This window comes from Phyllostomus hastatus, unplaced genomic scaffold, assembly GCF_019186645.2.
Source record: "Phyllostomus hastatus isolate PE091 unplaced genomic scaffold, TTU_PhHast_1.1 phas_scaffold_555, whole genome shotgun sequence".
Lineage (NCBI taxonomy): Eukaryota > Metazoa > Chordata > Mammalia > Chiroptera > Phyllostomidae > Phyllostomus > Phyllostomus hastatus.
The window spans coordinates 11,548,854-11,576,261 of record NW_025334036.1 but is presented as its reverse complement, the minus strand read 5'-3'; the positions used below and the strand labels follow the sequence as shown (position 1 = coordinate 11,576,261).

Genomic DNA, 27,408 nt, shown 5'->3' with positions numbered 1-27,408 from the left:
GGCCTCCCGCGGCTGGCTCAGGCCCCGCCCCCTTCACGCCCTGCCCTCCAGCGTCTGTGCCCACATCCTCCACGCTCCTCCTGAGACTGGAAATAACACCCCCTGCTCACAGCCTCCCCCGCCGCCGTTCTGCGGCAGATGCCACCCCTGGAGCTGCTCTCTGCGCCCAGCACCACTTCCCGCTCCGCCTGGGCCCTTTCCTGCACAGTCACGGACGGCACGTTTCTCTCCAGCTGAGGAAAGTGGGGAATGGTTCTTGCTCCCCTCTCCTCCTCCGCTACTGGCTTTTTTTTTTTTAATCTTTGCTGTACAACTTCTGCAAAGAGACATCACTGTGGTTCCTCCAGCTCCTCCCATCCCGTTTGCTCTGAAACCTACTTCACTTCGGTGAGACTTTGGCCCCTTCTCAGACACCCTCCTCAGCAAGGTCACCGAGCATCTGCAGGGTGTCTGAGCCAGCAGTCAGGTCTTGGCACCCCCACACTTGACTCGTCGGAACATGTGTCTTCTGGCTTCCCTAGGAAATGCTTCTGCCCTTGCCTAGGATTTCCCTTCCACGTCACTCGCACCCCTCAGGGACCTGTGATTGCTGACGTGTCTCCAGGGTCAGTTCGGGGACCTCTTCTCCGTGCGAGCCACACCCACGCCCTTGTTGATCTCCATTCTTGTCTCATTACATCCGTCCATCCATATGCTGAGAGTCCCAAATGTATATCTCAGCACAGACGTCTTTCCCGAGCGCCAGACTTGTGTGTCGAACTGCCCACAGGATGCCCCCTCCCCGGAGGTCTGATGGACGTCCCCGTGCTTCCCGTGCCAAGCCATCCCCCAGGCCCCTCCCAGCACTGGTTTCCCGACTCATTAAATGCCAGCCGCATCCCTCAGGGGCCTGGACCGGACTCTGAGTCAGCCACCTGTGCCACCTGCCCTTTCCCCCCTGGATGTCTCATCAACCCCCGCCCCCTTCCCCCGGACGTCCTGCTTCTACCCTGACCCCACCCCTTCCCACCCAGGCCTGTGTCCCCTCAGCAGCTTTAACACTTAAGTCGTGCCTCCGTCCCAAACCCCCAACACCCTGTCTCACTCACAGTACAAGCTGGAAGCCCCTCGGCTTCATCCGCGTTAACTCTGGCCTGCTCATTGACTCTGGCCTGCGCCCCCTAGCGGGGACGCCTGGAAGCTCGGGGGCTCCGCAGGCCTCGTTCAGCCCCGGGATCCCAGCCGGCACACGGCCCAGCCTGGCCGGGCCGGCGCAGTGGCAGGCTACCCTCAAGGGCGGTCCGGCCCTCGCTGGCCTCGCCCTGGTCCTGGCCGCACTGAAACAAACCCAGGTCGCTTCTTGCTCCATCTGCTCTAATGTTGCCACAACGCCCAAACCTATCCAGGACTTGGCTGCTTGTGGGTGTCCACCCGGGAGCGGTCCCTCACCCTGGCCCCCACACTGGCGTGCACGTGGACACCGTGTGGTCGCCGGGTTTCCTGCAGAGTGAGCTGGGCCGAAGCCCCAGCCGCCCCACCAGGCACCCCATGGTGGGCTCAACCCCCCCGGGCCGTCCTGACTTTGCTTACCTGTGCGGCCATGTCACAGTGACTAGACAGCCTAGCATTGCAGGTCTTTGTCGGACATCTCGATTTTAAAAGCATGTTAAAAAAATACATTTTCCTTCAAAAACACATCTCATTTCACTACCTAGGATGTAGATACATTGTAGATCTCGAACAGAAGTTTCATGAGGCCATTTTTATACTCGCGAGAGCTGATGTATTCTGTACAGGGTCCGACTTCATTGCGAAAGTTCTGGTCGCTGCCCAGTAAATGCACCTCGTGATTTGCCTGCGGGTCCCTGGCGGCCTGTGAGCCGGGGCTCCCCTGCCTGCTACAGGTGACACTACTACCCGGGCTAGAGAGAGCCCCGGTCTAGCTCAGGTCACACGGTGCACCTGCCGAGGAGCCGAGACCAGGGCCCCGACCTCCGATTTCCATCCTGTGGCTTTTTTTAGGCTCATAATCAGTTTGGATGATGGTGCCAGTGTGGCTTCTTTAAGCTGCCCCGGGGGAATGGCAGCTGGAGAAAAAAACGGCATGGCAGCCGCCCACCGGCCCTATTTAGGGAAACGCACCTTTTCTGGGATGAGCTCTCCTGGGTAATTGATAGGGTCTAAGAAGCTGGTTGCATAGTCACTGATTCAGCTGCAGGTGACAATGAATAAAACATAAAATAGGCGATTCCGTCTGCAGGAGCAGGTGAGCTATTTGAGGGAGCAAGTATATTCCCCAAGGAGACACCCAGGGGCCTCGGGAGGCGCGCCAGCCCTTGCAGAGCCAGGAGCGGCTCCCACGGCTCCCACAGGGTGCCCCAGGGGCAGAGCTGTAGTGCGGGGGAGGGGCCACGGCCGCCCACCCACTAGGCGGGCTGTCCTCAGGCTGGGAGGGAGCACTGTGGGGCTTGGCCCATGTCCTCTCTGCACCAAACCATCCCCAGGCCTGTGCTCCTGCTGTCCCGCAGGCGGGAGTTAGAGGAGCTGAGATGGTGTGGGAGCCTGTGAGAGCCATCTGCAGACTTTTTTTCTTAAAGATTTTATTTATTTATTTTTAGAGAGAAGGGAAGGGAGGGAGAGAGAGAGAGAGAGAGAGGGGGAGAGAGAAAGAAACATCAGTGTGTGGTCGCCTCTCGTGTGCCCCCTACTGGGGACCTGGCTCACAACTCAGGCATGTGCCCTGACTGGGAATGGAACTGGCGACCCTTTGATACATAGGCCAGCACTCAATCCACTGAGCTACACCAGCCAGGGCTACCTTGCATTTTCCTAATGACTAATAACATTAGACATCTTCCCACAGGATTATTTGCCATCTGTGTATCCTCTTAAGTGAAATACCTTTTGTGCCTTTTACACATTTTCCAATTAAATTTTTTTTGTTAATTCTGAGGGTTCTCATGTATTCTAATTGCATGTCCTTTTGTTGGGTATATAATTCACAAATGTTTTCTCCCTGCCTGTAATTTGTCTTTCCTTTCTCTGGACATGACTTTCGTGAGACAGAAGCTTTTAATTTCCACGAGGTGCAATTTATCAGCTTTTTGTGAATACGCTTTTGGTGTCAAGGATAAGAACTCTTTGCCAAAACCTATGTTTCAAAGTTCTATGATTTTTTTTCTAAAAGTTTTAGGTTTTATATTTAAGTCCATGATACATTTTGAGTTAATTTTGATGTTAGGTGTGAGGCTTAGGTCAAAGTTAATTATTACTTTTTTTTTTTTTTTTTGCCTGTAGATGTTCAAATGCTCAGCACCGTTTATTGAAAAAGCTCTATCTCCCATCCACAGAATTGCTTTTGGTCCTTTGTCAAAAATTAGTTGGGCATATTTGCGTGCATCGATTTTCCTGCATTCTCTATTGTGTTGCATTGATCTATGTGTTTAGTTCTCTGCCAATTCCACACTCTTTTTATAAAAAAAAAAATCCTCACTTGAGGATGTTTGTTGATTTTTTTTTTTAGAGCAGAGGAGGAGAAGGAGGGAGGAGGCGGTAGGGGAGGAAGAGAGAGAGAGAGAGACATCCATGTGAGAGAGAAACATCGATCAGTTGCCTCCCATACGTGCCCTGACCAGGGATCGAACCTGCAACCTTTTGGTGTGCGGGATGACGCTCTGACCCACTGAGCCACCCGGCCAGGGCGCCCCAAGGCTCTTGATTACTTTAAATATACAGTGATTATGCCTTCATATCAGGCAGAGTGCTTTCTCCCACTTTATTCTTCTTTTCCAAAAATATTCGGATACCATAGGGCTTCCATCTTTCCCCGTTAATTTTAGAATGCTTGTCTGTAGTCACCAAGAAAACCTGGCTTCTGGAAAACCGTCGTAACTGATTAATTGGCCTGGAAGGCATTTAAAGATTCCCCGACCCAGGCGGCTGCCTTCTCCTTCAGAAATACCCGCCGTCTCTGTCGTGCGCTCCGGTGATCTGGGCCGCGCCCCCCCACCCTGGACCCTCGGAGCCCCACGAGCTCCTGGGAGGGTCCTGTCTCGTGCCCGGTTTTGGAGCCTCGCGCGGCGATGTGCTTGCTTTCCAGCTTTTCCTGACACGCTCTCCTCCAGAGTCTCCTCTCGCCGACTGGAAACACCCAGGCTTGACCTGGACTTTTTCCCACGGAGGCTGGTGTGGGGTGTGGACGCCCCAGGGTCTGCAGTGCTGGAAGGAGCGGGCTCCAGGAGGGCTGTCCCCTCAGTGACCTTCTCCCCCAGCAGCACGTGGAGAAGCCGCCCTGTCACCCTGGGGTGGGCTGGTGGGGCCTGGCCCGGGGCCAGCTTTGGGGCAGCTTTCGGGCAGCTGAGCTCCTTCACCCCCTGGGTGGGGGGACAGCCCTCCAGGACCCCCAAGACAGAATCCTGCGTCCTACTGGGAGCCCCATGTCTGGGGGGTATGGGCCCAGGGCACTTGTAGGAAGGGGCCCCACTCCAGGCCAGGGTCTGAGCGGTGTGCAGAGGCCCCTGAACGCCCCAGGCACCTACCTCCCGTTGGGTTGCTGAGCCTGCTCTCAGAGGCGCAGCATTTGGGGAGAGCAGGCAGGCTCTCCGCAGGCCAGAGCCTGGCTGCTGCGTCCAGGGTGCACGGGGGGCCGTGTGGGGGTGCAGACTCAGAGAATGGAACCGTTCCTGGGTGCCGGTGCTGGGCCTGGGCCTGGGGTGTTCCCTCTGAGGGGTGACCGTGAGCAGGAGACAGGTATGGGTGTCACTGGGGATCCGTGCTGGGGGCGTGGTGGAGAGCGAGTGGGTGGTTTCAGGCTTGGTAACCAGAGCCGGCCTGCGCCTGCCATTCAGAGCCTGCCAGTGCCACATTGTGCCCCAGCGCAGCCCCTCACTGTCCCTCTTGCACGGGGGGACACGAGGCCCAGGTCTGCTGAGTCCTGAATCAGCGTCCCCCTGCTGGCCTCCTGGCGTGGCCTCTGGGCCGTGGTTTCCGCCCTAGGGCATCAGCTGTTGCCCTGAAAGCCGGGGAGGACTGAGGAGGCCGTGGGGGCCCAGCACAGGGCGGGACACTCTGGTCACAGCATGCGGGGGGAAAAGGCAGGCGGGGCTCAGGCTGGGTCTTGGGCTCAGAAGCCTGGAGAGTGGGAGGGGCCCTGGGGTTGTGGTGGCCATGGCAGTGGGGGCGCTGAGGGACAGGGTGACTTTGGGATCGTGTGTGAGCTGGGGCTCCACTGGCCAGGAGAGGAAGAGGCGGCAGAGGGAGGCCCTCGGGCATCCTGGTCGTGGGTGGCTGAGCACAGCCTCCCGGTCCCCGTCCCGCCCTGCACGGCGGCAGCTGAGGGTGGCTGGGCACGGGCCTCTGCCGCCCCTGCACCACTGACACTGTCCCACTGTCCCCTTCCCACTCATGTTCATCCCTACCCCCTCCCTCCTGCTCGGGAGGGCCAGTGGAGAGCTGTGGTCTCAGCAGTCGTTTTCCTAAGAAGTCAAGGTCAAAAGGAGAATGCTAAAAGGGTGGCTTACGCTCCCCTGTCACCTCAAATGAGTGTTGTTGTTTGTTGTTTTTTAAGGAGAGCAAGCCCTGGCCAGGCAACTCAGTTGCTTGGCATTTTGTGCCGCACACCAAACGGTTGGGGGTTCGACTCCCAGCCGGGGCACATGCCTAGGTTTCACATTTGATCCCCGGCCAGGGCATGTGCAGGAGGCAACCAATACATGTTTCTCTTCCACATCAATGTTCCCCTCTCTCTCTCTCTCTCTCTCTCTCTCTCTCTCTCTCTCTCAAATCTATGAGCATGTCCTTGGGGGAGGATATTTAAAAAGAAAAAGGAAACTGCTCTTGGAATATGTCAGGCATCACTGTCGCTTTGGCAGTCACTGCACGGCAAGAAAAGCGATTGTTTCCATTAAGTTGGATTTGGGACACAGTCCTTTCTGAGCGAGTAAATGGAGGACAGCAGCAGCCCACGTGGCGATATTCTGGCTGTCGGCTCTTAAAGAGGATTGAAACTAAGTTGTCTTAGCCATCAACAGTTCCGTGGGGCTTCTTCAGGGCTGACAGAGGCCGACTCTGCGGGACCTCCCTGGTTCCGACTGGGTCAGCGGACTCAGGCCAGCTCACCCACCTCTAAGAACTGGAAGGCGCCCTTGCCATTCCTGGAACCTGTAGGAGACAGGCAGGCGGGCGGACAGACACACGGACGTGGTGTGGACCGGGCCCCAGCTCCCGGGCAGCCCCGCCCTTGCCCGATGGCCTCAGGGTGGGAAGGGCAGTGCAGGGGTGGGTCACCCTGGTGCTGCTGCGCCCCACCGGGCCACACACCCACCTGCCTGCCAGGCCCACCAGGACGGCCCCTCCGCCGCAGGCCCATGCTGCCTGAGCCCCAAGTCTCCCTCGTTCCATGTGTAACTAGAGTCGGTCCCTCTGCCCCTCCTCCCCGGACCCTGCACCCCTTCTATGGACCCGTCTGGAGTTCCTGTGTCCCTGAGGGGAGCAGCCACCCCCGATCACCCACAGGGGTGACGTGCAGGCCTATCCTGTGTGTCCCCATCTCACTGTCCACCATTTGGGACAGCCAACCAGACTGTTGACCTGAGCCTGGTCTTTTGGATTAAATTTTTACCTTAAAATACTTGCCCTACACAGGAAGGTAACCCAAATAATACGTACCCACAACCTGCTCAAGGTGGAGATGGTTACTGCCTCGGTTCTCTTCCTGTGTGATTTGGTGGCGGAAAACAGTCAACATTTATGATCTTGTGCATAGATCCGCTGGGTGAGGGGTCCCGGGGCAGCTCCGAGGGATGATCCTGGCCGGGGCCGGGGCTGAGACACAGGCCAGGGCCACCATTGGCTGAGGGCGAGGCCGGGGGCTGGAGGGACCACGTGGAGATGGGCTTCCCAGGGCTGTTGGCAGGGGCCTCCGCGGCGCCTGCGCCAAGTGCTCTCTCCGTGGTGCTGACTGAGCGTCCGCACGAGGCGGCCGCAGTGGCTTGTGTGACCAGCTCCCCCCAGTCCCACCTCGCCACTTCCGTCTTACCCTGTCGCCTACAAGCACGTTGCTGCGTCCAGCCCACAACCCAGGAGAGGGGGACGTTCACCTCCACGTTTTGAAGGCAGCGTCCGAGAACTTGTGGAAGCGTTTTAAAGTTTTTCTTATTCACTGATTTCAGAGGGCCACCAGGGTAGACGGCGTCCGTGCCACATGTTCTATGACTGGTGCTGCTTCACAGAGGGGTCCTTCGGTCCTCCCAGCGCCACTGTGAGGCTGTGGCACCCCCATTTCGTAGATGTGGACACTGGGGCATCGGCAAGTCCTTCAGGCTGCACAGGAAGTGCAGGAGCTGGCGTGCAACGCCCCCCCCCCCCGCCCCGCCCCGGGCTCGGTCAGCACCGCGGAGAGCTCCACACGCTCGGCGCCTAGGCAGTGCTGGTGGGAGAGCGGGGTAAGATGTTTCCAGTGCACGTACCACAGGAAGGCTCAACTGATACACAAGGAGATCCCACGACGGCGTGAAGAGTGTGAGGTGGTGATGCTCAGAGTAATAAGTACCTGGGAGAAAGGGGGGCGTGCCTTACTATCCCCACTTGGGAAAACGATTCGGCTGCTTCCAGTAAGTTTGAGGAGGCGTGTGCGCTGTCCCCAACAGTTCTGATCCTTGACACATGTTCTGGGCACCTCTGGCTTTTGGCCACATAGAAACACACGCAGGTGTCCCTCACAGTCTTGATTGTGGCAGCGAGAAGCTGGGAACCGTGGGAACCCCCAGCGATGGAACGTAGCAGCTGTGTGGTCCTGCAGTGAAACAACACCCAGGGGCGAAAAGATTCGAACTGCAGCTGGGTGTTCACATGTGTAAATCTCACAAGGGTAACATGAGGGGGAAAAGGGCAAGTTTCAGAAAAGCACACGCAGTTCAATGTCACCGGCACGTGCAGAAGTAACACGTGCAGGCAAACCCACAAGCACAGTGAGTTACAAACATGCTAAACCACAGCCAGAGTTACCCATGTGGGGGGGGACAAGGGGTGCAGTCCGCCAGGGGCTTCGACTCCCCTGGGAGTTGTGAGGGTGTCAAATGCGTCCATAGGTGCTGGCCGGGTGGCTTGATTGGTTGAGGCATCATCCTGATCCACCAAGGTTGGGGGTTTGATCCCCGGTCAGGGCTCAAACAAGAATGAACTGATGAGTGCGTCAGTAAGTGAGGAGACCTACGTCCTTATTTTCCAGCCTGGAGATGGATACAGGTTGGGAGATTATTCCCCAAATGACCGTGCATCGCCGGAAGAGCATGCCCTGGGGTGTGTGTCGAGAGGGACAGGGGACGCAACCTGGCCCCTGGTGCCTCCGGAGTGGGGGTGGGGGGGTGGGGACGTGTCCTCCTGGGCAGGAGGTGTGGCTGGGCCATCTCGGCTGAGAAAAGCCCCATGTTCTGAGCCGTGTTTGCCTTTCTGGGTTCATTCCGGCGGCAGGGAGGGAGCAGACCTGTGAGGTAGGGAGACCCCAGGGAATCCCAAAGGGCCTTTTCCTGTCCCTGAGTTCACGTAGAGACACAGGCCGTCAAACCCACGCAGCCCTGTTGGAACCGAGGGGTCGCGAGAGGCCGGGAGAGGGCTCTGCAGCCCAGAAAAGCCCTCCTTTTCTTTGGAGAGAATGAAAAGTGGTGCTGGGCCTGAGTGGTACTGCCCTTGGCCTTGAGTTACACTTCTGCTGCTGCCTCCATTGCCTCAGGGAAATTGGAGACAGACGCACTTGCAAAGAATGCTAATAGAGGGCGGAGGACAGGGACCCAGAGCCCCGATTCCCCTGCTGGCCACCAGGGGCGCTGTGGGATGCCTGCCGATACATAGACATGTCAGGGCAGTGTGTGAACTGAGCTCAGACATGGGCCCGCTTCTGCATGTGGAAGAGCGTTGTGTAGGGGGCGATGCTCTGCTGTCCTCCCAGAGCGGGCCGAGGACTCTGTGCGTTTGCAGGGGGCCTCCGAAGCATGGGGGCTGCTGGGGCTACAGATGAACAGGACTCTGCCCTTTCAGGGGACCTACAGACGGAGGGCCGGCGGAGGAAAAGCTGGTTCCTTCCTCTGGGGCGGGACACCCAGGGGGCAGCAGGCGGGCCTCAGCACGGGGCAGGGGAGCCTGCCACGCCCACAGATGGGCTCGGGGCTCTGGGGGAGGAGGGAGGAGCTGGACTCCTGGGCAGGTGGGCGTGCTCGTGAGCGCTGGGAGGTTCAGGCTTCCGGGCTGGTCCCTGCTGTCCTGCTTGGTCACAGCTGCCCGGAGCTCTGGACAGTTGCCCAGAGAGGACAGCGTCTTTCCGTCTGACCCGCTGGAGCCTGCGGACGGAGGATGCATCTGAACCTGCAAGAATTTGTATGGGTTCGCTTGAGCCAAACTGGCGGCAGTTGCCGGGAAGCAAAACACCTCAGTGGGTTGAGAACATGCCCCAGAGACCAGGAGTTCTGCACCTGATTCCACACGTCAGAGTCGAAGGGGACGGTGGAAGGGGTTACATGAAATCCACTGGTGATGGGGGAGGGGGGCGGGAGAGAGCAAAGCAGGGAAGCCTCTGAGATTGGGGGAGAGGTAAAGTGGACACACAGGGGCCTCTCTCACGTGGGCGGGTGCAGGACCGTTCACAGTCAGCATCTCCAGCACGTAGAGATGGTATGCGGGGGACCAGGTGACAGCGCGGGGCCCCGTGGTCTCCGCTCTGCGGGGAGGCTGTGCCCTGAGGGGTCTGGGCAAAGGAGATTCCCCTGACATTGCAAAGGCGTGTTACTGTGTTAGCACAGATGCAGAAAAGACAGTAGACAGGCTCGCTTAAGGTAAAGGGTGAGCCCTCGCCGGTGTGGCTCAGTGGGGTTGGGCGTCCTGCAAACCGAAAGGTCACAGGTTCGATTCCTGGGCAGGGCACATGCCTGCCTGGGTTGTGGGTTCAGTCCTGGTTGAGGTGCATGCAAAATGCAACCTATCGATGTTTCTCTCCCTCCTTTCCCCTCTCCCTAAAAATAAAATAAAATCTTAAAAAAATAAAAGGCGAAGACTGACCACTGTCAGGGGAGATACTGGCCTAGACAGGACTCCCCCCCATGACTCTGGCTTTAGGTAGGAAGTTTTCATGTCAGACCATCCGGTGCGGTTCCCTTGGTCTCTGAGTTGGTGAGGCCGCCGCCCAGGCCTGCCCCGCACTGGTCAGGTCTGGCATGTGGCCCCATTTGCAGCCACAGGGTCCCAGCGCTGACTTGTGCTGGAGGGAGGAGTCGAGGCTTCATCCCCCAGCTCCCCGGGTGGCAGCATTCTTGTCCCTGGACGCAACATTTGGCATCTGCACCCTGCCGGTGTGGGTGCCGGGGGATCCCCCCAAATTCCATAATTAAAACCCCTGCTAGAAACGTCTGTCTAGGGACACGGGAGTGATTGTCGGGCTCCGCTCGGCAGGGACAACCCAGAGTCTGTTGTCTGCCTGGGCCGATCACGGGCACGCCGCCGTGCCCTGTGACGTGGGCCAGGATGAAAGCGGACTTCCCAACAGGCACGGCTGTCTGTGAGGTGCTCTCCGCTGTTGTTCCCGGCGAATGAGCCTGCTGGGTTTGAAAGGAGCCCCAGATTCCTCCATGACTTGCCTTTCTTTAGGCAAGTGGGGGGCAGGAGAAGAGGCTCTGGGATGTGATATTTAAGACCAGTAAGTCCCTCCCTTCTTTTATTTTTTAAAGATTTTGTTTATTTATTTTTAGAGAGAGGGGGAGGGAGGGAGGAAGAGAGGGAGAGATACGTCAATGTGTAGTTGCCTCTTGTGTGCCCCCTATTGGGGACCTAGCCTGCAACCCAGGCTTGTGCCATGACTGGAAATCGAACCGGTGACCCTTTGGTTCGAAGGCTGGTGCCCAATCCATTGAGCCACCCTAGCTGGAGTCCCCCTTCTTGCACTGCCCCAGGCTTCCTGTTCCTCTGCTGCCGAGCCCTGTGAACCCCTGCTCCAGCCCTCCACCTGACCTTGAATCCTCCAGTCCACTGGCCTGTCCCTCCAGCAGTCGTTGGCGAAGCGCTGTCTGTCTGAGAGAAGTGTGGGTCCCCACGGCCTCTCCTCTGTTCTCTTCGTGAAACCGCCTGGTCCGAGAGGCAGGGTGGGCTGTGAACCTGGACGGGGCAGCAGAGGGGCCCTGCCCTTCCCTTCTCCCTCTCCCGCACCCCCTCCAGCCCCCAGCGGTGCACCCTCCTCTGTCTGAACGTGTCCCCAGACACCGACTCTGCCAACCAGTGGGGTCAGGCTTTGTCCTGGGGAAATGAATATTCATGAGGACTTGGAGGCGCTTTGTTGAAACGCTGGGTAGCCTCTCCCCCCTCTGCCTCCCTTTATTGGCCCAAGGCGGTGTCCTCGAGCAGTAATCTTGCAGCAGCGAATGGCCAGAGCAACAATTTAACGGTTTGTGTTCAGGTGATTCCTGGCCACCCCGTTGGAATTGTCCTCGGCTCACCTCTGCAAAGCGGTGCGCTCACTCGCACTCCCACACGTGAAGGAGGTCTCCGCGCGCCTGTGTCCCTTCCGGGACACCAGTAACTTTCTCTCTTCGTTCTGCTTTATTCCAGAGAGATTCCATCCCCGGGAGGCCACCCCCGACAGCCCCGAGCCACGCGACGTCTTCGGTAAGAAATGCAAGCCTCACCTGGCGTGAGGAATGGGATGTGTTTTTGTTTGTTTGTTTTCTGGAGCGACACTGCCCCTCAGGTGGGCGGGGCGGTCCCCACCGTTATTTCCTGGGAAGCCGTGTGTGTGTGTGTGTGTGTGCTCGCGCACGTGTGCGCTTCAGCGCTTGCCTGACCGCTCGCTGGGCGTCTGAGGCCGGGGTTGGATCTGCAGCCGAGGGCCCGGGGAGCCCTGGGCCCCCCGCTGGGTGCCCCAGCACCCCAGGATGACAGCAACATCCCCCACCCCTCCTCCTTACCCCACCGCTTCTGCAGAGCAGTCTCCTCCCTGAATCCGTGTTCGCATCTTCCCACCCAGGTTCCTATATCACAAGTAGGTCCCTGTCTCCAGCGGTAGGTGCCAGTGGACGCCTCTCGCTACCCAATTTGGGCCGCGTTGTCAGTGTGCCGGAAGTCCACCACCGAGAAGTGACCGGGCTCCTGAGCGGAAGGCCGTGACTTTGGTTAAAAGGAGCTTTCCTGATCTCAGGGATGAGGGACGGCCTGTCTGGCTGTCACCCTGCGGGTGAGGCTGCACCGTCACCCCGGTTGCACCAACCCACCTTCGGCGTTTGGCTTTTCCTCCTGCCCCGGGAGGGCCTGCGGGAGCAGACGTGCTCGGGTCTCTGCAGATGGCAGAGAGCCCTGTCCAGGGGAGACCGGTGGGGGGGTGGGTCGGCACTGCAGATGAATGGATACATTCCTTCTTGGGCCAGAGACACCCCGCGGCTTGGTGGTGGGCCAGTGCGGACTGCAGGCGTTTGAGGAAGAGGCGAGAAGGCCTGGTCAGGTGCCCAGAGCAGGCTGGAGCTTCTGACACAGCCCGTGGGTTCTTCTGCGTCCGGGGAGGAAGCCGAGGTGGATCGGATGGGGCGGCAGCGGTGCCTTCATCTGTTTCACTAGCTGGTTCCTCGTCTCTGCCGTGTCTAGGTGGCTGCCCGCACTCGCTGTGCTGTGCCTGGGTTGGCGTCCCCTGCCAGCACACCGGGCAGTGGCCTTGTCACAGAAGTGCTGGGTGGGTTCTGGGTGGCTTTGGGGTCCGGGGCACACGCACGAGGCACTGGAGACATGTCGAGCAGCCAGCCCCACACAAGGCGGGATTCGCAGGAATCGGTGATTTCTGATGCGTTCGGGCAAAAGGATAAAGGAGTGCTTTCCGGTTGTCAGTTTTTGAAGTTAGTGAATTTATTTCCGTGCCCTCCAGAAGGCCTTTCCATCCCGTCTGATTCTCTGTTTCCAGTTGTGAACATCTTTCGGCCTCAAATGCATCAGCCAGCCTCAGTGGTGGAAACGCTCATGCGTTCCCGGGGGGGGGAGTGGTGTCCTGGGAAGGGAGGGGGTTTTGCTCTCAAGTGGCAGGAAGGCTGGCCGGTGCGGGAGCTGCCCCTCGCGGGCGGCGGTCTCACCGGGACAGTGCAGTTCTGGTGCCCGGGGAGCCCGGGCTCACACAGCCACCCCGAACCTCCCACCGCCCTGAAGTCGGCTTCTCCATGTTGTCCCCGAGGGGACCGGGGCCGTCCCTGGTTCCAACGCAGCCACAGCGCAGGGCTGCAGGCACCTCTGAGGCGTGAGGTGTTTTGTGCTTTTTGAGCCCGAGAGAGACCAGGGCGTTCCCGCGTGTCCCGGAGCACCGTTCAGGCGTCCGTGTCCCTGGCGGCAGACAAGTGTGCGGTGCCGTCTTCCCCGTGGCGCTGGCCGTCTGGCCGGGGCTGGGACGTCCCTGAAGTGACGGCGCCCCTCACGGCTCTCTCCGGCCTCCCCGCAGCAAAGCCCATGTCTTCCGGGAGAGAAACACTGCACCGAGACGGACGCTTTTCTGTCTTCAAAACGTATTTAGTTATTTTCCTTAGAGAGAGAGGACGGGAGGGAGCGAGAGTGAGAGAAACATCGATCGTTTGCCCCTTGTCCATGCCCCGACTGGGGGCTGAACCCACAGCCCAGCAGGTGCCCTGACCGGGAACCAAACCGGCGACCTTCTGCTCTGCGGGATGACGCCCCAGCCACTGAGCCACGCTGGTTGGGGCTGACGGATGTTTTCCAGCGTCACTGACTCTGGGAGGAGAGGGGAGACCTGGGTCTGTTTGCTCTGCACTGCAGACGGGTCCCTCGGGTACCAGGGAGTACTGAGACCTGGAGCGTGCACCCGGCGTCCCTCCCGGGGGGGTCTATGTGTGGCCGGCGGCGTCCACAGGGCCCTCGTCAGGGCTGTGAGGCCGATTTCTCATCTGAGGATTTCTCTCCCCCTCGAGAGACAAAGCTCATGGGCCGCCCTCTTTGGGGGCCCCCGTGGGACACTGAAGCCACACTACAGCCTGGCCAGCACCTCCCTGCCTGACCACTGCCCTCTTGGTGGGCCTCACATGCACCTGCCCGTGAGCCAGCCTGTGCGGCCTCCGGTCTGGGGCCTCGAGTGTGGGTGTGCGGGACGGGGTGTCTGTGGTCACCCTGGGGCCCTGGCTGCTTGCAGTTCCGGAAGGTGGCTTGTCGTATCCATGAAGTGGGGCTCGTGATATTTTGGGGGGTGGCAGTGAGAACGAGCCACATGGTGGGTGGGGCGTGCACAGCCCACCGTAGCGCCCCCAAACCATTAGTTCCCTTCCTCGGAGGAGGAGGAGGAGACAGGACGTGAAGCTGGTCGGTGAGAGTTGCATCCGGACATGGTGCGTGTGGTTGCAAATGCTGGAAAGTCCCTGCTCTGCTGCCTAAGTTTTTTTCTTAGTTGCACATTAGGAGAGAAAAAAACTCACCACTGACACCTTTTGTTTTGTTTTGTGGTTTTTTTGTTACAAAATGAAAAATGTGTTAAGAAAATAGCCCCACGAGCTGCTACTAGGCAGGGCCCGGCCTCGTTGGTGTGATTCAAGGGAAGGAGGTCAGCCGTTCCGGGATGCGGCTTTTTATGAATGGCGTTCAGACCTAATTAATTCCCTCCCGTTCTGAGTAGTGGCGACACGAGTGTCGGAGCCGGCATTCTCACGCCGAGTCCCGTGGGGTCCCAGGAGGGGCCCGTGGGCCCGGGAGCCCACGTGTGGCTCAGGCCGGGACCCGCCGTCCGTGTGGGAGTCCAGAGCGCCCTGGGAGAGGCTGCGAGAAGTCCTGCAGGGAAGTGACCCAGCTACGGCTCACTCGTCATCTTCCGAGCTGATTCAACCTTTCTTCTTACTTACTGATTTTGAGAGAGAGAGAGAGAGAGACAGAGATCTGTTTGTTGTTTCACTCACTGATGCACTCACTCATTGGTTGCGTCCTGCATGTGCCCTGGTGGGGGATCGAACCCACGACCTTGCTGCAGCAGGATGACGCTCTAACCACTGAGCAACCCACCCAGGGCCCACACTGCTTTTCACCACACGTGCTCCCAGAACCCGAGGAGATGCCGACTGAAGTCGGAACGATTCTTGTACCGTAGCTGGTGCGCGGGCTGGTTGCTAAGCAATGTGCATGGCAACCGTGAGTCTCCCAGGACGATGCTGCTGGGGTCTCCGCTTGGCCGAGTGCACAGCAGAGGGTCCTTCCCATGCCGTCTGGGGCTGCTACGGGCCCACTCCTTTCTTGGATGACAAGTCACTTAATGTCTGTCAGTCACTGGGCACATTTTCAGGGGAGGACCCCCAGACAGCCCCTTGGCCCTGCCCTGCTTTGCCGGGAAAGGGGCTTTTCACCCCGGGGGCCTCTGTGGTTTTGTCCAATGAAGGATGGCGGGAGGGGCCGGGGAGCTGTGTTCTGTGGGGCAGCGTTCAGTTGTGCAGGGGAGGAGCATCCAGTCTGGGTTTGGATGATGGCGATGGTGGCACAGCGGAATGTCCTTCCTGCGCCCAGACTGGACACTTGTCAAAGTTCAAATGGTCACTTTTTAAAAAAATACTTGTTTCTAGAGAGAGGGGACGGGAGGGAGAAAGGGAGAGGAACATTGATGTGAGAGAGAAACATCAGTGTGTGGTTGCCTCTTACACGCCCCCTACTGGAGACCTGGCCCACATCCCAGACATGTGCCCTGACTGGGGATCGAACCGGCGACCTTTTGCTTTGCAGGATGACGCCCAGCCCACTGAGCCTCACAGCCCGGGGCAGGATGGCCACTTCTATGTTGCATGTCTTTCACCACAATTGCACGGGGAGGGAACCCAGCTCCGTGCCCGGCAGTGGACCCCAAAGGGCATTGCGGGAAGCCCAGGGCCAGGCGCGGGGGCGGCCCTCAACTGTGGGCTCTGCCGCCGTTCTTCCTCGGAGCCCTGAGTGCAGCCCTCCCGCCATTCCAGGATGCGGTTTCCGGTCTCTCCTCTCTCCCACCGCTGTGTGGGTGTCACTGTCACCGGGCCTGCGTCCCCCTGCTGCTTAGTCCTGGGGGGTGGGCAGCTGTTCTCTGGTGGTTTGAGCAGGACAGAATATATATGTGTGTGTGTGTGTGTGTGTGAGAGAGCATGTGAGAATGTGTGACCAAGGGTTCATATATCTGAGTCTGGGTTTGTGTGTGGTGTGCACGTGAGAGTGGGGGGGGGTGTGTGTGTGTGGTGTGTGTGTGTGTATAGGAGAAGCTGGCTGGCCCTTATTTCCAGAAGCAGGGCTGTCAAAAATGACCCCCGCCTGGCGACCCTCCCCAAGTGGCCTTGACCCCAGGGGTCCCTGGGAAGCCCAGTTCACAGACATCAGGGCCGTGCTCCCTGGTCGGGCAGCTCACTTAGAGCGTCATTGACCCGATGTGCCCAGGTTGCGGGTTCGGTCGCTGGCCAGGGCGCCTGCAGGAATCAGCCAGCAGACGCATTAATAAGGGGACAGCACATCCGTGTCTCCCCCACCCCTGCCCCCTCTCTCTGAATGAGCGAGAGAAGCAGGCAGGGTAGTGCTGGTGGGGCCTGGGCAGCAGGCAGGGCTCCGGCTGCAAATGGAATCCGAGGACAAACACTGACCCAGGAGGCCCTGCCCGCACTGTGGTGCCGGCTCAGGGCTCCACCCGGTCGGGTCCCCTCCCTGCAGGGACCCGCCGCACCTGCTGACAGAGTGGTGGACAGAGGGCGGGGCCACGGGGTTGCTCTGTGCGAAGCCTCGTATTGGATACAGGGGTCCCGGGGTGTGGGCTTGTGGTGGGCACCTCAGTGAGCACAGCTGGCCGGCTCGGAAGTGGTCGTGACCAACCCCGTCCCACCCGTGGGTGCAGAAGCTCCGCCTGCCCCTCGTCCTGGCCAGTGATGGCCGCGGTCAGTCATTTCAGCTTTATTCTGGGGGACACATGGGCGGGATCTCTGGCTTTAATTCTTACTTCATTGAAGACTAATAATAAATGTTCAGTGTCCCTTTGGGTATTTTTATTGTCCTTTTGGTCTTTTTTGTGTCGGGTTCTTGGCGCTTTGAACAGTTTCTTTACGTATTCGGTTCCCAAGACGTGGGCTCGATGGACGTGCCGCCCATGTTTTCCCATCTCTTTGCTCCCTCTGGGAGGCAGCCTTTGATCAGGAGGAGCCTGGCTTGTGCCTCTTTCCTTCCATGTGGTTGCGCCCGGCGCCCTGTTTGGGGGCCCATTCACAGCCCAAGTCGGCTTCTCCCGCGTCAGCTTCTCCCGCTCCACTGTGCGAGTGTCGCCTCTAGGCCTGCCGTCCACGCAGTGTGGGGTTTGTGTGGACGGCGTCACTCACACGCCAAGACTCGTTTTCCTTTCATTTAAATTGTTTGGTTTGGTTTTGTTTTATTCCGTCACCATGTGTCCCCTCACACCGCCTTCTGCCTCCCCCCGCCCACTCCCCCCCCCCCGTAGTCACCGCACCGCCCTCTGTGCCCAGGAATTCTGTCTCCTTTTTGCTGTTTTTGATCAATTCCGCCACAACCCCCGCAGCTCCCCCTCAGAGCCGTCAGCCTGCTCCCTATCTGTGAGTCTGTCTCTGTTTCACTCCTGGTTCAGTGTGTTCACTGGATTCTGCATACAAGTGAGACCACATGGTCTTTGTCTGTCTGTCTCTGACGGGCTTGTTTCACTCAGCACGATGTTCTCCAGGTCCCTCCGTGCTGTTGCAGAGGGTGACATTTTCTTCCCTTTTACGGCCGAGCGGTGCTCCACCATGTGAACGTCCCGCAGCTGTCCCATCCACTCCTCCCCCGACGGGCACTCAGGCTGCTCCCAGATTGTACCTGTTGGAAATACCACGGTGGCAAACACAGGGGCACGTTTATTCTCTTGAGCTGGTGTTGGGGTTCCTTCAGACACACTCCTGGGAGTGTTGGGATCACCAGTCGTAAGGCAGATCCATCTGTAATAGTTTGAGGTAACTCCGTACGGCCGTCGGTGATTATTTAGCTGGCCCTGCGCCGTTCGTTTCCGGTCTGCCTTCCGTAGCCGAAGGTCTGATTCCGTGTTTGGAGCTGGCCTCCCGCCTGCCCCCCCTTCCCCCGCCCCCCGCCCGTGCTGGAGGTTCCAGTATTCAAGTCACCTGAGCCATGCCTGGCTGGTGATGGGATACAATGTGTATGCATAGCTTGTTGGATCTGGTAATTTTTCAGTAGTTTCTTTGCACCTCTGTTTCAAGTTGAATGGCCTGTAATTTCATTTTCGTTGAATGTCCAAGTCTGGTTCCGGCACCGAGATGACGGCGGCCATTCAGAGCACGTCGGGGGGGGGGGGTGGCCTCTCCCTCCTCCACGCTCCCCGGGAGGCTTGGGGTGGCACTGGTACTGGCTTTTCGTTGCTTCATTTGCTTCAGTGCTTGGAAGAATTCCCGTGGGAAGCCGCGTAGGTGTGAAGTTAGTCGAGAAGAAGGTTTGTAATTAGAGATTTACTTTCCTTAGGAGATAACAGAACCACTTGGATTTTTACATTTCTTCTAAGGTCAGTTTTGCTAAAACTGTATTTCAGTAATTTGGTCACCTCATAAAAATTATCACAACGATTAGCGTTAAATTCGTAATATCCATTCTTGTCTTTTACACGTGACGGCACCATTTGCTCTCTGATGCTGTAATTAAACGGGAGGATCGTTCCCCTCCTGCCCCCGTTTTCCTGTCCGGCTGGAGATGTCTAATATTAATTTCCCCCAAGAATCAACATTCGAGTGTGTTGATTTCTTTCTATTATGCATTTTTTTTCTTCCCTGCCCTTGCCGTTCTTATTTGCTTCCTGCAGCTTTGTTTGGGTTTCATCTGCTGTTCTTTTCAAATTACTTGCGAGTGAGTGGCTCTCCAGAATGTTCCTTTTCCCAGCCTGGTCTTCTGATGAAGGAATGGGAGGTTAAACATTTCCTTGTAGGCCTGCTTTGGCTGTCATACACTTTTCATAAGAATTGGGATTTACCCTGGCTGGCATAGCTCAGTGGATTGAGCTCGGGCTGGGAACCAAAGTGTCCCAGGTTCGATTCCCAGCCAGGGTACATTCTGCGGTTGCAGGCCATAATCCCCAGCAACTGCACATTGATGTTTCTCTCTCTCTCTCTCTCTCTCTCTCCCCCTCTCTCTCTCTCTCCCCCCCCTCTCTCTCCCCCTCTCCCCCCTCTCCCTCCATCTCCCTCCCTTCCCTCCCTAAAAATAAATAAATAAAATCTTAAAAAAAAATTGGGATTAAAAAAAAAACATAACATTTACCATGCTAACCATTTTCGAGTGTACATATCAGCAGTGCTAACAAGATTCGCCTCGTTGGGAAGCCCTCCCCCAGGACCGTTTCTCCTCGCAAACCGGAAACTCTGTCCCCCTTAAACAGCCTCCACCCCCCCACCCGCCCCGGCCCCCCCCCCCCGGCAGCCAGCACCGCACAGCAGGTGGGGTGGGGCAGAGGTGGCACCTGCCCGAGGGGGGTCGGTAGGGCTGTGATACGTGTGCAGCCGTGTGTGGTGTTAACTTGGACACTTCCCCTGAGATGGGCGGTGGCGTGCTCGAGCGTGACGTTGGCGTGTTGCAGAATGACCTGCCAGTGGTTCTGGGATGAAAGACTTTGCAATCCAAGGGGGCCCCGCCCGTTCCAGCCGCCCGAGTGGGCGGCGTCTCTGTTCCCCAGCCCGGACGCACACCTTCATCGGTCGTTCTCTCCCTCGAGTGGCGTGAGAATCTTCCTCAACTCTCCGTGAGCGGCAGAAAAAGCAGGTGTTCGTTTGTGGGGTGGAGGCCTGCGCGGTCGCTCTCCCGTGTGACCCCCCGCTTCCGGCCCCGCGGGCAGGCGCTGCCCCCCGCCCCCGGTGTCCCGCCCGGAGCCCCCCTTCCTCCGTGACGCCGCTCCCCCGGGGCCTGAGCGTGAACCAGCTCCGAACTTACCCAAGGGCCTCCGGTGTTCCCCTTGAACAGAAGGGCCCTCTCTCTTCTACCCAGAGTGCCCCGTTTCCTGTAATTCTGCGCACCCTCCAGGGGTGGGGCTGTGTTCCGGGGGTCCGCCTCCCCGGCCGGACCTCACCCGCAGAGGGATCGAAGGAGTCGGAGGGGGCGGGGGCTCAGCACCAGTCTCTATGGCGCTCTGTCGGAGGGTCCCTGCCAAATGTCCTCTCGCAGCGAGTGCTGCTCCGTTTGGGGTGAGGGGGGCGGAGAGGCCTCGTGCACCGGGGAGGGTGGGGCGCGTGCCTGCCGGGGACAGGGAGCGCGTGGTGGCCTTCGAGGGTCCTCGGGTTTAGGCTCGGGAGACGTAGAGCATCTCCTCGTGGGTCTTCATCGTGTCTTCTGGAAAAAAGCTGCTCTTTGGTGTTGAGAAACACTCCCTGACCCTTTGACCGGTTTCCTGGTCACGCGGGCCACCCAGACGTGGGGGGGCGGTGGGGCTGGTCGGTGCCGCCCGCTGCGTCCCCCTCCCCTCCCCTCCCCCTCCGCCGCGAGTGTCCCCCTCTCTCTCTGCGGCCTGGCCCTGCCTTGTTCCCCACAGACCGCCAGCAGGTATGGGACGCCGCATTGCGTGCACAGAGGCGCGCTCGTTACCCGGGCTCCGCAGCGCCGCAGCGGGTCCCCGTGGCTTTGTCGGGTGCTGACGCTGTTCTCTCTGTCCTTCCTCCCACAGTGGCTGCCTCCCGGTGACGATGGCCGCGTGAGCGTCCGCCATGGCCAACCGCAAGCGGCAGAGCACAGCGAGCAGCATGCTGGAGCACCGCGCGCGGCCGGGCGCCGGGCCCCACGGGGAGGAGCCCGAGAGCCAGGATGCGGAGCTGCCGCTGGAGGCCTACGCGCCCCCGGGCCTGGACCTGGCCGCCCTGCGGCCTGAGAGCCCCGCCCCCCTGGCGCAGGACGGCCTGGCGCACAGCCCGGATGGGGACTCCAGCTCCGACTACGTGAACAACACCTCAGAGGAGGAGGACTACGACGAGGGCCTCCCCGAGGAGGAGGAAGGCGTCACCTACTACATCCGCTACTGCCCGGAGGACGACAGCTACTTGGAGGGCGTGGACTGCGACGCGGACGCATACCTGACCCGCGGCGCACGCCCCCTGGACACGGATGAGTGCCAGGAGGCGGTGGAGGAGGAGTGGACGGACTCGGCCGGCCCGCACCCCTGCGGCCGCCTCCCCGTCCCCGAGGACGAGGCCTCCGAGCTGGGGGCGGCGGACCAGGAGGACGGCCTGCCCTACGGCCCCGGCGAGGAGGCCTACCAGGACTACTACGCCCCGGAGGCTAACGGGAACGCGGGCGGCATGTCTCCCTGCCGCCCGAGGCGTGGCGCCGGTGACGCGGAGGACCAGGAGGAGGACATCGACCAGATCGTGGCCGAGATCAAGATGAGCCTCAGCATGAGCAGTATCGCCAGCGCCGGGGAGGCCAGCCCGGAGCACGCGCCGGTGCGGGGCCCGGAGCCGGGGCCCGGGGTTCCCTCGGAGGCCTGCCGGCCCGGGGAGGCCAGCCGCGGCCCCAGCAGACACGAGGGGAGGCCCAAGTCGCTCAACCTGGCCCCTGAAGCCAAGCTCCCTGGGGACGCCCAGAGAGGCTTCAAGACCAAGCCCAGGACACCCGAGGAGAGGCCACAGTGGCCCCCAGAGCAGGTAGGACTCCGGCTGTCCCCAGGGAGGGGGCGGGGCCCCCAGACACAGAATGTTCTGACACAGCCCGCTGTTCCAAACATGTTCTCAGTTCCACACGTGTTCCATTCCATGCACGCGTGTGTGTTCTGGTCACGCAGGGTCACCTCTCTGGGTTGTCAATAAACACTGGGAAAGGCTCCCCAAGGGGCTGATCAGTAGCTCATGCTGCCCAAAGGCACCCCCTCCCCCGACCGGGAAGGGCTCCAGTCCCCAGCCCGCTGTCCCAGACCTGCCCATGGTGCGGGGTGGTCCCTGAGCCCGCCACTCCCACCAGGCAGCTCCTCGGGCCGGTGGGACGTGGGTGAGGGAGCGCGTTTCCCAGGGGCCGTTCCACCCGGGCGGAGCGTGGGGTGTGGGGTGTGACAGACAGTTAGCTGCAGGTGACCGTGTTGAAAGTAGTGCTGTGAAGGGGTGACGGGGTCCGGGAGAAGCCGTGCCTGCCGGTGAGCCCGACGGCATTGAGCGGAGCCCTACTTTTTAATCACACCAAAGTCCAGTGCGTTTTCTCATAAACGCACCCGGAAAGCTGTGCCTCTCAGACCCGTGTAAAGAGATATGTATGCGGCTGCTTCTGTGGGCCCCTGCAGACGAGCTGCTCTCGCGGTGTCTGAAAGCCTCGTCGTGTGTGTGGTTCCCCGGAAGAGCGTGTGCAAGTTTGAAAAACAGAGACAGAGCTAGTGTTTGGGAGACGAGTCGCCTCAGGGTCCTGTTAGATTTTCCGTCCAGGCATTCGATGCCTTCGGTTCTTTCTAAAGGCTGTTAAGCGTAAATTATCATTTGTGGCAGTTCTGCGTGTGCTGTGGGCCCGTGAGGTGTTGGGGGGCTCCCCCCAAGGGCAGGCAGCTCGGGGACCACAGACTTTAGGCCAGAACACCGCCGGCCCCCTGCAGGGATGGGTGGAACCGATCTGGTCCCCCCCCACCTCGCCCCCGGCAGTGACGAAGGGCCCCAGGGTCGCCGTGGCTGCCCGAGGCGGGTGGTGCCCTGCTCTGTGCTGTGACCAGCAGTTTCCGTGACGAAGTCCTTGTGAAGAGAGAAGGGTCCTCAGAGCGCGCTGCGGAGCGGGTAGGCTGTTCTCTGGCTTCCAGCGAGCCAGATGCCGACAGGAATGAAGGGCGCAGGACTCTGGTATGGAGGCGCCGGGGACGGATGGGAACAAGTGAATGGGGTTGGTGGGGGTGGGGGTACATCCTGGGCCATCGCTGAGAATTCGGGAGGAGGTCCTTTCTTCCAGAAAGGCCACCGAGTGGGAGAGCAGGTGCCTTCGGCTCCTAAATTCTGTCGCCTTGAAGCGAATGTTCTGATCCAGCTCCCAGAAGGGCGGTTTGGGCAGGTCAGCTCTTGCAGAGCTTTTCGGTTCTATTCGCTCCTTCATTCGCAAGTCCCTTCCTCGAGGGGAGAGCCTGGCAGTGTCCGGGCCAGGGCGGGCCAGGCCCTAGCCTGTGCGGCCGAAGCCTCTTCTGAGGGCTCTGGCCTGCTGGGCCCTCATATCCCGCAGACCCGGGGGGCTCTTTGGAGTCTGACCCAGAAGAGCCGCTGGCCACAGGCCTCATCTCCGAAGCAAGGTTGCCTGACACAGGAAGCACCCTGGGGTGCGTGCTGGTTCCCGGCTTCATGCCACAACCGGCCTCCCCGAACGGAACCCCCTTCTTTCCCTGGTAGAGCCGTCCAGGCCTTGGGCAGGTGCCCTGAGTCCTGTGCCTGCCTTTCCGTCCCCACTGCTGTCTGCACGGTGAGTGCGGCACTGCTGAGAGTGACGGCTGCTGTTAAAACAAACAACAAACAAAAAAAACCCCTGGCCCCCTGGCCAGTGTGGCTCCATTGGCTGGAGCGTCTTGTCATGAACCAAAAGGTTGCAGGTTCGATTCCCGGTCAGGGCACATGCTTAGGTCGTGGGTTTGGTCCCTGGTTGGGAGGCAACCGACCAATGTTTCTCTCTCTGTCCGCCCCTCCCTTCTCTCTATCGAAACAGCAGTGGGCGTGTCTTCAGGGGAGAATAAAAAAAAAGTCACATCATCAATATTTCCGAGTACTCGCAGTTCTCTCCGTGGTCCCCGCCACCCCACAGCTGGCCCTTCCCCTTTCCCAGCGTCCCTCCGCCCCCGCGGCCCCGAGAATAAAGGACGCTGTCGCCGTCGTTGCCCTGCAGACGTGGCTCTGCCGCCCAGCTCGCAGAACCTGACGCCCGTGCACTCCCCACGCGCCCCACGTGGTTTTTGTGACTCCCTGACCGTGGGGAGTTCTGCTCGGCCGCGTGGGCGGCAGCACCTGGTCACCTGTCTGTGTGCACGCTGGGCACACAGGCGTGGAGAGCGTGTCCTCTCCCACACGGGAGCTGTGTTCGCCCACGGCCATGGGAAACGTCCGCGTTGAGTTGGCATTTTTGTGCCCAGCTCTGTGGTCCCCCGCTAGCCGGCCCCCAGGTGCTGAGCGTGGACGGAAGACCCTGGCCTGGAGTGACACCCCCCAGCTCTGAGACGTGCTTTGGGGGCCTGGCTGGTCATCGGGCGCCTGCATTGTGGGGGGTTCGCCGAGCGGTGCCCTCCTGCCCCCGGGGGCGCTAGTAACGGCGAGTCCGTCCAGCACCAACAACCCCAGTCCTGCAGGTCGGTGGCGTGGCCAGGGCCGGCGGCCGTGTGTCCGGCTCCGGCGAGGCCTGGATGGGTCCTTTCAGAGAGGGGCCTGTCTCGTGCTCCCCTGTGGCGCCCGGCTCGAGGTGAGGCCCCCTGAGAGCGCCCGCTCCACATCCACGGTTCTCCCTCCCGGTGGGCGCGGGACGCTCTGGGCCTCGGCGAGTCCACGGGCCGCGCCCCAGGGGGCCGGCCACACGTCCGGCTGCAGAACAGTCGAAAGCATTCGATGTTCGTGATGTTCGGGGTGGCACATTGTGTGTTTTGATTATTTGGGGTTTTCGTGGTTTCCGCTTGTTCTTGGCCCCGCCCAGTGCTTTCCAGAAAGAGCCCGCTGACGACAGGAAACCAAAGAAAAATCAACGCATCGTGGCCGCCTTCACACACCAGCGGAAGTGCGGTGGGACCCAGGTTCTCCCGGGTCCCGGATGCCGTCCGAGGCGCTGCCCTCGCCTGGAGCTCGCTCCCACAGCCCCGCAGAGCCACCCCTGCCCCTCCCCCTCCCCCACGCAGATCGGCGCCTGCCGCCTGCCGGGCACTGGGGGTGCACGGCTGGGAGTGGCACAGGCCCGCACGGCAAGCCCCGTGCTGGGGGAGACAGGCACGCAGGGGCTCCCCGTCCGGTGGGGCGGAGCGGCACCCAGGGGTCCACAAGGTCCGGGCCAGCCTCCGGGGACGGGCTGCAGCGTGGGGGACAAGCGAGACGCTCTGGGGCTCCGAGGGGGGGCTTCGGGTACTCAGCCAACCAGGCGGGACGTGGCGCGGGGCACACGCGTGTCCTCTGCACGGAGCGTGGTGGGGCGGGATCGGGATGGGACGGGGGCTCTGCGGGAGAGCGCGTGGCAGGCAGGGGACCGGGGTGAGGCTGGGGATGGGAGAGGGACGGAGGAGGGGCGTCGGCCGGAGGGGCGGGGACGTCGGGAAGGCCGAGTGCAGCCAGGCGGTTTTGGGGAGACCCTGCAGGGTGGCTCTGGGGAGTCGCAAGGGCAGGGGTCCGTATGTGGGGGCAGGAGGGGCAGCGAGGTGGCACCTGTGAGGACAGGTGGGGGGGACCAGGCAGAGGCCGCCCCCACACGAGACCCAGGAGCCAGAGCCACATGCGGCTGACAGAGCCCATGAGTCACAGGAGGTTCCCCACCGAGTGCGGGGCTCCGGGGGAGGGGTTGGAAACACCCCTATTTGGGAAGAGAGACCACGCTGCCCAGGGCGAGACTCAGAGGTGCGTCATGCCCCCGTGGCTCGCCCGCCGGCGGTGTGACACCGTGGCGACGGCAGGCAGCGGGTCTGCACCCCAAAGCATGGAGGCTGAAGCCCAGGCTGGTCATGGGCTCAGGAGGACACGGGCCTGAGGTGCCAGGAGGCTACCCAGGAACTGGCAGCCCTGCCTCAGCCAATCCCGGGGCCGGCCGTCCATCCGCACGGCCGAGGGTGGACCCAGAACCCGCCCAGGCCTGGTCTGCTGGTCGGTGCTGCAGTCGCTGTCACGGAAGAAAGGCTGGTCCTTTTCCACCTGAGCTCCCTCTGGGGCCTGGACTGTGGGGGCTGGAGGACGCTCGGATGGGGCTCATGGGAGCCCTCTGCCTGGCTCCGCGGGGTCAGCAGGGAGTGCGCGGGCTGGGCTGGTGTCCGATCCAGGCCTGCATCTGGGCTCTCTGGTCGCTGTTCGTGTTAAGAGACACCCCGCCCCCCCAAGGCGGCGCTGTCCATGGTGCTGACATGGCGCTGTCCCTGGTGCTGACCCGCGGTCAGCTCCGCTGCAAGGTTGCCCCCCCTGCCCTGCTCTGCGTGCAGGCCAGCGAGCCTGAGCTCGAGCTTGGACGTGGGGTGCCGCTCGGCAGACAGCTTGGGGCACAAGGTCGGGGTGTGTGGGGGGTGTCGCTGCCTGTGTGTGTGGGGGGGGGGTGGTGCCCATGGGCCCTCCTCCGTCCGCCTTCACTGGCCCCAGCACTGGCTAAGGCCCCTCTGATGGTGCCCCTGGGGCCTGGTGGCCCAGTCTGACACTCCCCACCTGCACCTCGGCTCTCCTGCCCGCCGTCCCCAGAGCAGCCGCAGCAGGAGACATCTGTTCCCGACTCCTCGCCCAGCCCGGCTGTGTCTGCTGGCTCCTGACGGTCAGGCACAGCAGCACAATCCCCCCTCCCCCGAGAGTCCCCACCAGGTGGACTCATACTGGGCCCCCCCTCCCTGGCCGGCCACCCAGGGTTCCGGTGCTCTGGGGCACGCCCCTGCACGTCCTGTTGCAGTCATGGAAATGGACCCCCTTCCTTGCCGCGGTCCAGTCCCTGCCACGTCCCTTCCCTCATTCATTCGTTCGTCCATTCAGTCAGTCATTGGAACCCCGGCACACCAAAGCTAGCACAAGACGTAGGAAAGGGAGCCTTCCAGAAGGGAGGGGCGACCCAGCTGCTCACCAGCCCGAAATGTGCTCCGGAGCCAGGACACGGGCGGCTCAGGGCGCCTCCTGCTGCGCGAAACTCGCACATCTGCTGCCTCGCACCTCCCGCGGGGTTCGTCCCCACTCCCCCCGTCCCTTCTGAGCACCAGGAAGAATGGAAAAGAGCAAGTGGGCCCAAGTGGGTCCAACCCACTAACTCTGGGCACTTTGGCCCACGTTCAGAGCTCACGGCCTGGGCTGTTTTTGTTTTGTTTGTTTTTGCTGTGTTGTGTTTCTGGTGTCTGTGGGATTTGTGCCGCAGCTAGTGATAAAGCAGGAGAGAAAGGCTCTTAGATAAAACGGAGTTTCACCCATCCTTTAAAAGGACGGAGCTCTGGCCGGTGCCCCAGTCTGGAGGAAGCTTGCAGACACCACGGGAGGCAGACCCTGCGGAGTGCGCTGTGGGCAGTGTCCAGGGCCGTGGAACCTTCGTCCGACATGCCCAGAGCCCCAGGCCCCGAGCCCCCCATCCCTCCCCCAGGGATGAGAATTAGAGCGGTAGATGGGGTCCCCCCGGGGTGGAGCAGCACAAGCCCACCCCTTGCCTCTTTGGAAACAACCCTGGCTCTTCAGCCTGAGCCGTGGTTGTCATGGTGACGAGTGGTCCAGAGGGAGTGCGAGGAGATGCCGACAGGGAGGGAAGCGTGGGGCTGGCAGGCGTTTGGGGCCAATGATCCTGTGACCCTGTGTGGCCCGGGAAGGGGCACCTGTGCCA

At 60.6% G+C, this 27,408-nt stretch overlaps 1 protein-coding gene across 5 annotated transcripts in view; it reads left to right on the top strand.

The window, feature by feature from the left end:
• APBA2 (amyloid beta precursor protein binding family A member 2) overlaps positions 1–27,408 on the top strand; it is a 76,962-nt gene that overhangs the window by 26,050 nt on the left and 23,504 nt on the right. For all 5 annotated transcript variants that reach the window (XM_045824752.1, XM_045824753.1, XM_045824755.1 and 2 more), the window contains 2 exons: positions 11,566–11,622; positions 20,618–21,590. In XM_045824752.1, the coding sequence (XP_045680708.1) occupies positions 20,658–21,590 (933 nt within the window). In that variant the 5' untranslated portion in view covers positions 11,566–11,622; positions 20,618–20,657. The remainder of the gene's footprint in view (positions 1–11,565; positions 11,623–20,617; positions 21,591–27,408) is intronic.